General features: G+C 41.1%; 1 protein-coding gene across 1 annotated transcript in view; it reads right to left on the bottom strand.

The window, feature by feature from the left end:
* LOC122422023 (translation machinery-associated protein 7-like) overlaps positions 1–13,641 on the bottom strand; it is a 71,459-nt gene that overhangs the window by 52,324 nt on the left and 5,494 nt on the right. Inside the window, exon 3 of the mRNA XM_043438192.1 lies at positions 13,181–13,237. Coding sequence (XP_043294127.1) covers positions 13,181–13,237 — 57 coding nt within the window. The remainder of the gene's footprint in view (positions 1–13,180; positions 13,238–13,641) is intronic.

Raw genomic sequence — 13,641 nt, 5'->3', positions numbered from 1 at the left:
TACTGAGGGAAAACATCTAAAAAAAAAAAAAAAAAACAGTTATTTCTGACTGCATTCCATTCTTAACGCTGTCCTCTTTCCCTAAATGCCATTAGTCAGACATTTTGTTCAAGTAACTCCCCCATATCCTTTGGAGTCCAGAACTTTGATCACATCTTTCCTGACTACTTTAGGTCCCATGGATTTAATTTCTTCCTGTTCTGAATTCCTATAGAACTCATGGTGAATCCTACACAATTTCCCATTGAATTATATATCATCTATCCTTGTTGTTTCATAAAGTGGACTTTTGCATGCTAATAGATTAACAGATTCTTAGGCATAGGGACCACCTAGACTAGTGGCTCAGAGCACACATGTCACTGAGTCTTTTTCCCTTACCGTGGGCCTTTAAGCAAGTTATTAAACCCCATTATCTCTTGGTTTTTCTCTTCTGTAGAATGAAGATAATAACAGAAACTTCACCATTCAGTTGCTGAAAGGATAATGAGGTAATGCATAAAAGATGCTTATTATGGTCTCAGTAAAACAATATATTGATTTTAACTATTACAGCATATTTATTATAGCCTTCTATTTTTATTTTCTACTGCAGGGGCTTCTCTGCTCTCATTCTTGAATTGCAAGACACTGGGGAAGTCACTTAAGTCTGTTTAGCCTCAGTTTCCTCATCTTTGAAACACGTAATAATACTTGTGGGCTTCCCAGGTGATGCAGTGGTAAAGTATCCACCTGCCAGTGCAGGAGATACAAGAGACATGGGTTCGAGTCCTGGGTCGGGAAGATCCCCTGAAGGAGGAGATGGCAACCCACTCCAATATTCTTGTCTGGAAAATCCCATGGACAGAAGAGCCTGGGGGCTATAGTCTGTGGGGTCTCAAAGAGTCAGACATGACTGAGTGACTGAGCAAACATGCAATAATATTTGTAAGTAGGTTTCTGGTAGTGTTCAAGTGAGATAATGAATGTAGTGTTGCTTTGGAACCCTAACTTCACAACAACCTCAGCCAGGTCAGAATCCTTCCCTAGATTTTCAAACTGAAGCGTTAATCCCAGTTGTGATGTGTAAACCATCTGAGATAAGAACTTCCAGGAGCAAAGCAACCAAGCTTTCTTACTGGAGTTTGGAGAAAACACAGCTGATACGGAGAAAGAAGCTGATCTGGGAGAGGAAAAGAGGGTTGGATGCGGTGAGCCCCTGAGTCCCCTCAGCCTGGGTTCTTTCCCCACCTTCGTGCTTTACCTAAGTCAAGACCCCAATGCCCTCCACTGACCTCTACACCCTGCTTTTCCAAGAAAGCTAGTTAGAGCCAGGTATCACCCTGGGTTTTTGGAGTAGCCTTTTATGAACAGCAGGGGCAAGAACAAAGCTGTCAATTCAGTAAGAGAAAGGATGGTGGTGTGAATTTCTCTCCCAGTCTTGTTTCCAATCAAAAGAGAATTGGAAAAAACCTTGGCAACTTTAGAGAGAAGGCAGGCAGTATCTCTGCCACTGTCCAGACTGGGCAGCGGAGGGAACAGTGCCTTTCTCTCTATTGATTTCGAGGTATTTCCCTTGACTGTGGAGCCCCTAGAAGTTTGGGAGAAGCTCTCCAATGCAGTGAAAGCTTGCTCCAGCAGACTTGAATCCTTTCAGATGGTGACAGCAACCCTGACCCTTTCAGTGTGGTAAAAAAAAGGACACCGAAGTTTTGGGGGTGAAGGAAAACTGAGGCTTCATCAGTTATGCTGTGAGGGCTCTTATTAAGACATATTTGGTTCTGTGGCCACAGAAAGGTGCCATACTTCCCAGAATCTAGGGATTAGACTACCTTTCCAGCAGGAAATATATGTTACCTAAATGCCTAAGCTGAAACCATGAAGCTGTAGTCAGAGCTTTTGCACACGTGTGTACCACACATACGTATATGAGGTACCTGATGTACAAATATGGTTTTGATATATCACTGTGTCCTGGGAGCTACAGAGATGTATAAGACTTGGTCCCAGACACCTTTTCCCTCTCTCTATGCTGATGATCATTTCATAAAGCTAAGGTTGTAGGGATCACGGCAAAACCTGCATTTTATGTATTTTTCAGGATAGAAATTTACCCTCTTGGAGGCAGGGTCTCAGGAGTCTTCATTTTTATACAACTGATTTTCAAGTAAGTGATTATGAAAGTAATAAAATTTTGTGTCAGAGAACCTGAAAAAAAAAATGTAGAAAAGGCCAAGGAGAAAATGAAAATCACCCACCAGGAGACCTTTTTGAGAGTAAGAGGATCCTTTGGCTATTTCAATATAAACTCCTTTGCATTCAATTCAATTGGAAAGGCATTCACTGTGCCCTGAAGACCTCTGTGCCTTGTGTTGATGGGAATGCATATTGGAGCAGCACTCAGCTCTCTGCGAGGACCTGGTGATGGAGGAAGGGCTCTAGCGATGGTCCTCATTGTCCTTCTGTGAAACTCCGCACTACCTCTGAGTTTGACTGTTAAAATGATGTTCCAGCCTAATCACATTTGTCACATTTGCCAAGCCACTGAGGGCTTTGTTGAAGAACAGAAGCCTTTCAAACTCCAATAACAGGCTAGATAAAATGTAAAGCAGCCTTTTATCCTTTTTATCTAACATTAGCCTCCAAATGACAAAGTTCAGGTGAAACAAGACGGCACTGCAGTGAACAGCTAATGGCGAAGGTGTACTAACTTGCCTTTTCATTTGGATGACTTGGGGGAGGAGGCCGTTGCTGGAAAGATCTGATGCAGATTGGGGCAGACGATTAACCGGCTGGGTGTCTCCCACGGGTGGCTTGAAATCACCCTTACCAAATTGCCTGAGACAGGTTGTACAAAAGCAATCAGCTGCTACTAGCTTTTGACTTGCCACCAGTTTCTTCTAGTCGTTCTTTATTATTGTCTTCCTGCATAAATGCTTCTGTAAGATGATTGCATTTATTCTTTGGGTAACACATGCTTGGGAGGAACTTACATTTTCAGGGAACAATTTAGGGTAAGAGAAGGCAGTGGGGGTTGGTGGTGGCAATGCAGAGGCTACAAATGAGTTTGACAATTATGGGTGTACACAGGCAACTTTGTTTCCAAATGATTCTAGGAAGCTATGGAGCATCTGTGCCTCCTGGAGGTGGTTTTAGTGCCTCTGTAGAAGGATCTCTGCTAGTAGGTGACAGTGCTGTAGGTGAGACAGATGCCATGCAAATATCTCCATGAGTACCCACCACCCCCACCTACATACCTTGCATCAAGCTTGAGCAGAGCAGTCGGGGGGAGGGGGATGGTAAAACACGACATAATAAAACAAAAGAAATTGCACACAGTAATGAAACACGCAAGCTAGAGAGGATTAGTAAGTAACTGGGATAATGGTTTGGGGTCAGCTCTATGTTTTAAATGATAATCTGAAAATAAATTCCCATCAGTTAGGAAGAAATAAGCATGTCCTTGTGAATGAATTGTCCACAGCTGCTCAGATGCTGATTATCTTTCTTTTCTGCAGGCATTTTGGGGAAATAAGCAAGGAAAAGAAATACACCCCCACTGTTTGAAAAGCTTCCTTTCATACAAGCCACTGTGTCTACTGCCCAAGGTGGTAAGGAAGTAGTATGCTGGTGACAAGAATCCAATTTTTCTGTTCTAATTCCTGGAGCATCATTTATTCCTCATTGTGGAATTCTTATCACGCACTATTGAAAACCAGGGTGCACCCAAGTAGAAGGGTGTATGTCAAAGGAGCCAAGCTTGGAAACATGTGGGCTTAGGGGGAGAGGCACAGAAACCAAGAACTGTGAAAACATATCACAACCTCAATATAGTCCAAAGTCCATGACCCCAAATAAAGCTGGGAGAGATGCATCTTTCTCCTCTAAGGATGCAGGAGACTTCATGGCTGCCCATGTTCCTTTAGGCCACTCGAGTAAATATAATCAGGTTCAGGTGTTGTGTGACTTCAGTTCTAAGGGCTTTGCTCTTGGAACTCACACCTTATCCTTGCATCCATTGCAGAATTAAATCCTCCTGACTTTGTAAAGAATTCCACGATGAGGAATGAGTGATGCTCCAGGAATTAGAGCAGAAGAATTGGGTTCTTATTACCACCATACGACTTCCTTATCACCTGAGCAACCTCTTAACTAACTTCAAAAACTTTATTTTGTTATGGGACATATTATCTCCACCACGGGGTATCGTGAGGATCAAATATGATAATGGGTCATTAAAAAACCTATGAAGAGTCTTTTGTGAAATTGAAATAATATTTCTCTATTGTCTCTGTTTTGACTCAGTTTGGTATTAGAAAGAATGTCTGTTTCTATTCGAGACAGATCTGCAGTGCTAGGATTTGGTTTCTAGACTCAGGTTTGAGCACAATTAAAATGGAGGCTGCCATTAGCTGTAAGATTCCATACAACTCTCTTGGATGTGTATTTCTCTGCCATCCTCCTATTTTTCCTCATTATTGGAGTGTAGTAAAAAGAAAGCCATGGACTGAGGGTAATTTTTTACAGAGTGTACTTCAGACAACTCAAAATCAATAGTTGTTTTTGTTGAAGGTGCCCAGGAAAATAGAACAAAAGGAATCATAGGTGTTTTGAGGCTAATGGTAAAACTTTATGCTACTTCATAAAATACATGGTTGAGTACAAGTGAAATTGTATTTCATTATAGTTTATCATTGTCTGATGATGGATAATACTGCCACTTGTAAAGCTTGACATTTAGTATATATGTGGTCAAAGAACTGAACTCTCTGCTACTCTCCTCCTAGTGGCTTAGGATTTATAAGGGCAGCTAGACGACCTGAGGGTGGGATTGATGGAGGAAATGACAGACTGTGTGAAGGCAGCTATGGCTCCAGAAGAAAATTTTTAAGGGCTCCAGAAAACAATTTTAATGATAACTTCTTGCTCAAAATGCCCTTGGCATAAAAGTGGGTAGTGGTAATACCAGTAATAATAGTAATAGCAGTAGGTAATAATCATAATCATAATTAATGCAAATTTATGAAGCACATAGACTATGTCAGGCTTTGAGCTTATCATTTTATGTCTATTACCTCATCTGAGCTTCATCTCACAACCTCCCTGTGAGTTAAGCACCATTATCATTCCCATTTTACTGGTAAGAAAACTGGGTCTGAGAGAGACTAACTAACTTCCTCAAGTTTGCCCAGCTAGTAGGAGTAAATTTTGTTTCAGTGAAGTGGCAGAAGCTGAGTAGTCACTCATCGAACCAGTTTTTGCTTCTTCTTGGGCACACAGGCTGCGTTTCCCAGCTTCTATGAAGATAGTTGTGGCAATGGGCCAAGTTCTAGTCAATGGCATGAGAGGGAAGAGATGTGCACAAACCGCATCATGACTGACCTATGTAGCCTCCCATAGTCTATCCTCTAGGCTCTTTTTCTGTGTTGCCTAGGCTTAGAGGACTCTAAACTCAAGGGAATGGCAGAGATACTAGCCCCAAAGAGCCTGGGACTCTGAATGACCACATGGAGGAGAAGAGTCTGCTGTAGAAGAGCACTCACTTTCTAAATTCAGCTTTATCTAAATGAAAAATAAGCTTCTATTATGTCCCACTATTGAAGTGTTGGTACTTATTTGTCACAGCAGCTTTTTAACATTTATTCTTAGTCCCCAGTCAGTATATTCCTGGAAAAGATATCTTATTGAGTAGTATACTGCTCTCTACTTCCATGAACGTTTTCTTAATTTTTAAAAAAAATTTTTACTTTATTTTTTATTATTATTATTTTTGGCTTCACCATGTATCAGGTGATATCTTAAGTTCCCTGACCAGGGATTGAGCCTGCAGCACTTGCAATGGAAGCATGGAGTCTTAACCATTGTACCTCCAGGGAAGTCCCCTTGCACTGTTGTAGAAAGAAGTGCACTTATGAAGAAAAACTAAGTCAACAGATATTCCTTATTTAAAAAGCATGGCGATAGAGAGGTATATGATGTCTTTGTCAGCTGGAGTTCAACGAGATTTACTGTAACATAACTTCAGTCTTGTGCTCTTTCTTTTGTTCTGTCTTTCTCTCCTTCCTTCTCTTCCTTTCTACTAAGTGCTTATTGCATTCAAAGAAGAAAATAAATATGCCCTCAAGGAGCTTAGAGTCAAAGGGTGAGTCAAGATAAATAAATCCATAATTATACTACAGCGTGGTGAGGACAGAATACATGCACTACGGAAGCACAGAGAAGATGTCCTGACCTGAGGGGCAAGGAAAGCTTAGAGAGGGGGTGAAGTGAAGTCGCTCAGTCGTGTCCGACTCTTTGCGATCCCATGGACTATAACCTACCAGATTCCTCCGTCCATGGGATTTTGCAGGCAAGAATACTGGAGTGGGTTGCCATTTCCTTCTCCAGGAGATCTTCCCAACCCAGGAATTGAACCTGGGTCTCCCACCTTGTAGGCAGACACTTTACCGTCTGAACCATCAGGAAAGGGGGTTACTGAGCAGAATTTCCTGGGATATGCGACTTCCAGGGTAAACCCTAGCAATTCCCATATAAATTGGGACAAGTTAGTCACCGTATGTGGAGGTAATGTCATTATATTTCCTCAAAGAAGAAGGAAGAGTTTGGAGAGAGCATCCTAGACCAAGGACCAGCGTGTGTGCTGGAGGAAGAAGTGCAGACTGCACTGTGGGACATGTGGTTGGAGAGTTAGGGAGAGACAGGTTGGAAAGGACTTTGTAAAACATGTTAAGGAGCTGAAGGGCTGAAGGCAACAAGGTAAAGAAGGAAGCCACAGCAGAAGTCTAGTGGAGTCAGGTAGAGAGGAGAGGCCATTTTGAGAAGTATTTAGCAGGCAGGATCTTAAGCACTTGGTTGATGAAACAAAAGGATCGAGGGAAAGAGAGAGAGAGTGCAGATCCTGGATGACCTGCAGGATTTGGAAGAGTAATATCCCCGTGACTAGAAATTTGGCAGGCCTTGCTCCAAGCCCATGTGCTGTGTTACATGCCTTCGATCCCATGGCAGGGCCACCCCACCCTCCTTCTCCGGGGAGAGCAGCTCGTCCTTGGACGGCTCAGCAGGGTGCCTTCTGCATACTTCCTGGCACAGGGGTGCTAGTGCACAGTACGTACTGAGGTCATCCAGTGAAGGCTTGTAAAACTACCTTAGGAAGGCAGGCAGGTGCTAAGAAAATGAAGGATGTACATAAAAGAAGAATTGGTATTTAACAGTTGATATTCAAGGAAAGAAAATTATTTTGGCTTTGGCTTTATCCTCTCAAAAGCTACACATGGAAAATAATATCTCCAGGACCTCTTCTTTCCCGGTTCCATTGCTTTCTCAGTCACCCATAATAGTACCATTCCCACCCATCTCTCAGGAAAGAGGCTCTTTAAGCACTCCCAGTGTCTGTTCCCAGGGGCCCTGATTCCATGGTCTTCTGCAAGGGCTGGTGGGGGTACTTGAACTGTCCCGGGCTTTAAACTTAGCATTTTACACACATGATTTCCTTTGAGCTTCACCTCATAGCCTCCTGTCAGGTCATATTCACAGGGAACTGCAGTCAGAAACTAATGTAATACTTTTAAGTGGTTACAGATGTTCTCTACTTGATTATAAACTACCTGGGGTCAGGGACTATATTTATTATTTACTTTCCCATTTGGCATAGGGCCTGGCCAATATTAAATGCCTCAGGAATGTTTGTAGGAGCAGTGGATGGATTGGTACCTCCAGAGAAAACAAAACAAATGGCAGGAAGAAAATTCAGCCTTGATAGCTAATTGCCTAAAATCAGCTTAAGCACTCTGGGTTGCAGAAACCAAAGGACTATCTTCCCAAGTTTCCCTATGTTTTTAATATTTGACCAAAGAGCTATTATAATCTATCATAGTCTCTGCTTAGATAAGGTAGCATATTTGTACAAAAAATGTTTTTGTGAGGTCTCAGTGCAGAAAGGACAAAAAAATTCCATGTAAAGAAAATGGAACAGAAATTGCTGAAAGTTATGTGCCTCATTAGATGACTAAGCTCTAGAGTCTGGGTTATTGGGCTGCTATTTGTTTTTTGTGGTGGTGGCAGAGGCTCTGTCCTATTCATTGTTGTATGTTCTAGCCAAGTATGGGACATGAATGTCAACCTGTGGCATAATTACAGTCAATTTTTTAATTAATATTTATGGAGCACATATGGAAATATGACAAAAGGGAATCAAAGAAAGAAGAGAAAAATAGGCGTGGATACTGACCTTGATGAATATACATTTTAGCTGAGTTTTTAAAGAACTCAATACATTTATTTAAATAGTTATCTCTCTTCATTTTGCTTTTATTTTGAAATAAACTTTAATGGGCAATTTCCATATTTTGTGGATGTTTGTTTTCCAATGTCATTAAATTATATAATCGTGTTGGTTAAAGATCAACTTTTAAGCATACCAAATATTGATGAGGAGATTGAAATATGGCACAAATTGGTAACATCAAAAATATATGTTAGAGCAGATGCTAGAACCTCTTTTGTTCAAATGTAAATTTTTCTTCAAGTCCAGTCATCGGAAATCATGACTAGTGTTAAAAGTAATGGACAATCTTCTGGAGCCTGTAAAACGTTCGTAATCAAGAAATATTTATTAATCTCATGCCTGTTGAATTGCTAGTAGTTTCTTGCACAGACTTAGAAGTATAAACAAAAAAATCTATTTTTATCAATTTCAGCTTGTTTGTGACTTAAAAATGAGTGCACTTTAGTTTTCATAGTGATTTTTCAGGATATACCTTGTTTTGAAATATAAAAGCATAATAATAATGATAACTACTCTCTATTACTAGATCTGAAAAGCAGAATCAAGAAATCAACCGAAGAGTAAATCATTACAACTTTTGCCGATTGTGCATTCTTCACCTAGGTATAGGTATTGTGAGTGGGAGTAATTTCATTTCTTTGCATGCATGCTAAGTCACTTCAGTTGTGTCTGACTGTTTGTTACCCGTGGATTATAGCCTGCTAGTCTCCTCTGTCCATGGGATTCTCCAGGCAAGAATACTGGAATGGGTTGCCATGCCCTTCTCCAGGGGATCTTCCCAACCCAGGGAATGAACCTGTGTCTCTTATGTTTCCTGCATTGGCAGGCAGTTTCTTTACCACTGAGCCTCCTGGGAAGCCCTGATTTCTTTAACTAAATGCAAATACAACATTGGTAATATCTTTTAAAGATGAAAATTATCAGTAAGACAATTTTCAAACCAGAAGTTTCTTTAAATTTTGTTCATTGCAAAGGTATAAGTTATTAATTTGAGTTCAGTTCAGAATGGCTAGGAAAATAAGGGGATCAAAAGAGAAAATCAACAACAGAAAATGCTGCAGGTGAATTAATTGATATATTTTTGATTTAATAGGGAGTTTGCAGCCCTTGAAATGAAAATATCTTCCCTGCACAGGAAAGTGGTAATAGAGTCATACCCTAGTTGCTAGCAGTTACTGGGATAGTACCATTCCCCACATCCTAATTATCCCAAACTTGGTTTCTCTCTCTCCAGAGGAAGGCAGGCCATGAAGAAGTGGAAATGTGGTTTGTGTAAAATTAGTTACCTTTTATGCCTTTGAAAAAACTCTTTAGGTCTTGGAGATTTGCACAAAGCATGCAGTTAGACTAAGGCTTAACATGGACCAAGAGATTACAAGATGAAGGCTAAGTCGTGAGAGTAACTGGAAACTCAGATTTTCACATCAGAAGGGAGAAGATGGCTCAAAAAGTAGAGAGCAGTTAACTGCTCTTGTAGCATCAGCAAGACACTGTGGGGCTTTGTAATTTACAGGGGTCACGGTCCGTGTAGGGTCTGTATTACACTACGTCATCTTCTTCTATGGTTCTGTGCCACACTCCACAGCATAATGACTGTTTTCTTAACCACCCCTTCCTTCCTCTCCAGCATAAAAGCCTCCTGAGATCCCAGCCTCTCATTTGCCTTTCTATAAATCCAACCTTGTGGTTGCTAGGGGTGATCTTTTTAAAAATGTAGACTTGAACATACCACAATCGTACACAATATGCTTCAGCATTCAACTCCCCGGCATAGTACAGGAAATTTTTCACAAGATTCTCCTTATTTTAGTGGCCTCTACTTTTACCGTCTCCTTTCTCTCACACATGATCTAGCCGTTCCAACTACCTCTGCATGGATCAGAACGTTTTGTCAACACTGGTTCTTCTCTTCTAGTCCACCTAGAAAATTGTCCTTTTCTGGGAAGCTTCCCAAACTGAACATGTCTTCTCACAGGTCTCATGCCTTATTACCCTAAACCTCTCCAGCTGGGAACGGCATCTCTGCAGGAAGACTGAAACCACCTGCCCTGTGCTGACAAGCAATCTACAGGGACAAATTAGAAAAGCCGCAGCTCACGGGAGCCAGAGTTCTAGCTGTTTCACTAATCGTGCAGAAAAATCCACCTTCCTAGCACTAGTATGTGCCAAGTAAGGCCTTTTATTATCATCATCATTATAATAATGGTAATCATCATCACCCCTTGCTTGCTATGGACCTGGCACTGTGCTAAGTGTTTCTACATGGACCATCTCCTTGCATCATCACAATACTTTTATTATCTCATTATCATTATACCTCCCCCCCCCCACCATTTTATGGATGATGGAAGTGGGGTTTGGAGAACTTAAATGATCTGTCCAAGGTTACATAGCTAGTAGTTAGGCAAGTAGGAGTTGACCCTCAGTTGCCCAACTATCTTATTATAAAACACAGGACAGCTTTTAATTAATTTATTTTTTTTTTGCTATCTGAGCCATGAGGGAATCCCAACTTTTAATTTTGATCCATTCATAGGGAAGGATGAAAGGATAGCTTGAGTTCCTTATAAAGGTTAATATCTGCTTTATCTGTTTCAACATATGGACTATATCTCCTTCAAACTTGCATCTCCAGCATCTGTCATTGTCCCTAACATATATGAGTAAATACTTAATTCAATTCTGAATGAATACTGGCCAACATGGACACTCTGTCACTGTAGATTAGGGTAGATATGTAGCAGGGTTATCCTAAATAGAACAAGTTTTCTATCTTAAGACATCTGAATAGGATAATGTAGAGCCCAGAGGACTTATGTTTATTTGATCCTAATTTGGTTTGGGGTTTTATTTTGAGACTTGTCAAAAGAATCAACAGCTAAACAAACTCAGTGTTCACAGGCATCCTCAATAATCACCAAGAACTTTTAGAAAATAATTTTTTTTTTCTTGTAAGGCCTAAGCCTTTACTTTTAGATTTAAAACTGTACTTAAACTTGCTGGAGAGAGTCAATCAAGAAAATGTCACACTATGGTTCCACCTACTTACTAACATTGAGGCCCAGTTAACAAAGAGGACTTGACATTAGGGGGGAAGAAAATCTCACCAAGATTCTAGAGATTTTTAGTGGCAGTAGGACTCCTTCAAGGAGAGTGGCTTTGAGTATTCTGTCCTTTAATATAAAACATCACTCAGCAAGCTGCACTCTCTGATAATTTTTATAACAGAACATAACATGTTTTTCCTGCAAGGTCAGAAATGTCAATAAAAAGGGACAAATGGACTTGCCTGCAATTCTCGATTTTGAAAACAGTCTGATCTCTTTAGTACACTGGTGCTGAGGCTTGAAAAGCAAGTATGTGTTCAAAGGGACTCTGGAGGCTGCCCTAGACTTTTAACCAGGACATCTGCCTGAGCGGCCAGGGTATCCTTTGGGGAATAGTGTAATACTTTGACCTTGGGTCAGGGAATATTGGCACCCAGGAAAGAGTGTGTTACATGGCTGCCCCTGGATCCGCCTTTGATTTGAGTTTGACAGTGGTTAAAAGAGGTTTGGGGTAAAAAAAGAAACTTTCCACATAACTAATGGACTGTGTTAGTTTTCTACTTATGCATAATAAATGAGCACAAATGTAGTGGCTTAACATGACTCTCATTTATTATCTCATGGTTCTGTAGGTCAGAAGTTGGGGCAGGCTTGGCTGCCTTCTTACAATCTTACAGGCTGAAATGAAGATATAGGCCAAGCGGTGCTCTCCTCTGTAGGATGTGGGAAAGAGCCTACTTGTACTCACATGCGGGTTGTTGGGAGAATTCAGTTCTCTGGAGCGTAGGTTCTCTGAGATGTAGGAATGGTTTTTGCTGCTCACTAGTGGTAAAGAACCCACCTGCCAATGCAGGAGACGTAAGAAATGTGGGTTGATCCCTGGATTGTGAAGATCTCTGGAGGAAGGCATGGCAACCCATTCCAGTATTCTTGCCTGGAGAATCCCATGGACAGAGGAGCCTGGCAGTCTACAGGACATAAGGTTGCAAAGAGTTGGACATGAGAGAAATGACTTAGCATGCACACAGGCATACAGCCTCAGCCCCAGGAGGCTGCCCTCAGGTCCTTCCAGGTGCCCCCCTACAACTTCAGACATCAACTGCATACTGAATCTTTCTCACTTTTGGAATTTTTCTTTCTCTTCTTTGACCAGCCAAGAAAGTTTTTGTTTCTAAAAGGCATGGGTGATTAGACTATACCTTTGCAGCTATCTTTGTATTTTAAGGTTAACTGATTTGGGACTTTAATTATATTTGCAAAATTCCTTTATAAGCAGTGCCTATAAAGGGTTATAGATTACAGGTTACAGGTTTTATGTTAGTGTTTAAATGAATAAGTTGGTACTAGAAACCTTAAAGTCCATTTTAGAATTCTGCTCACCATAGGACCAATGTAAATGATTTGTTTTGTATGTACTAGTCAATTTGAACCTTTGAACAATCTATAAGGACACAAACAAACTGCACAATTCACTCAGTAAGTGATGCAGCTGGCATTGGTTACCAGTCTATTCTGAATCTAAAATCGGTGCTCTTCCTTGGTAATAATTGTAATGCCATTCATAAGAACAGCACTCTCTATGTACCAGGAACGGCTACTTTTCATGTGCTAATTCATTTCATCTTCACAACAACCCTGTAATTGGGTACTATTACTGTTCTCATTTTGTGGCTGAAGAAGCTGCAGAGCAGCCAGTGAGCTTTCAGAACTCTCATTGGCATAACACAACTGCTCCAGTTAATCTCAGCTTCTTTATAGCAGCTCAGCATGTGGCCATTCAGAGAGAACTCAAACACGTTGCTGGTATCTGCTCTGGGTGCTCTCAAATTTCTTAGCTCCTTTACGGCTCTTGTTGCCATGTTTTCCTCACTTGCACAATCAGGGGTGGCAGCTCTTGAAACTTGCACGGTGTTGAGGCAAAGGCTGCCTAATAGGCAAAGAAGACTCTACGGAAGACTATTCCAATAAGGAAGAGAGGCCAGAACACAGTCTGAGCTTAACTGCTGAAACCAAGAACTGGAGAGCTTTTAAGAGCAAAGATGGGGGCAAATTCCAGGCCGTCTGTGTTTGCTAACTGGCTTCACTGAAAGAAAAAGTAAACTTTCTCATGATCTGAGGTAGTTTGATAGCTTGGAGCAAGGTGCCTGCCAAAGTTAGGCTCCTGCCTTATCGGGGAAACTTAGACATAGGGGCATCCTTGTCCTCCAAGATGGCATTTCCAATGGATGGCTCCCAGGTCCTTGAGAAAGACCTTCTTGGTCCCTAAAACTGGCAAGAAGCTTTTAAAAAGATTGACCTGTCATAGGAGCAAAGAAAGAATTGACAGATTTT

This window comes from Cervus canadensis, chromosome 19 (assembly GCF_019320065.1).
Source record: "Cervus canadensis isolate Bull #8, Minnesota chromosome 19, ASM1932006v1, whole genome shotgun sequence".
NCBI classification, from domain to species: Eukaryota; Metazoa; Chordata; class Mammalia; order Artiodactyla; family Cervidae; genus Cervus; species Cervus canadensis.
Note: the sequence above shows the minus strand (reverse complement) of the source record. Positions and strands in the feature narration are given on the sequence as shown.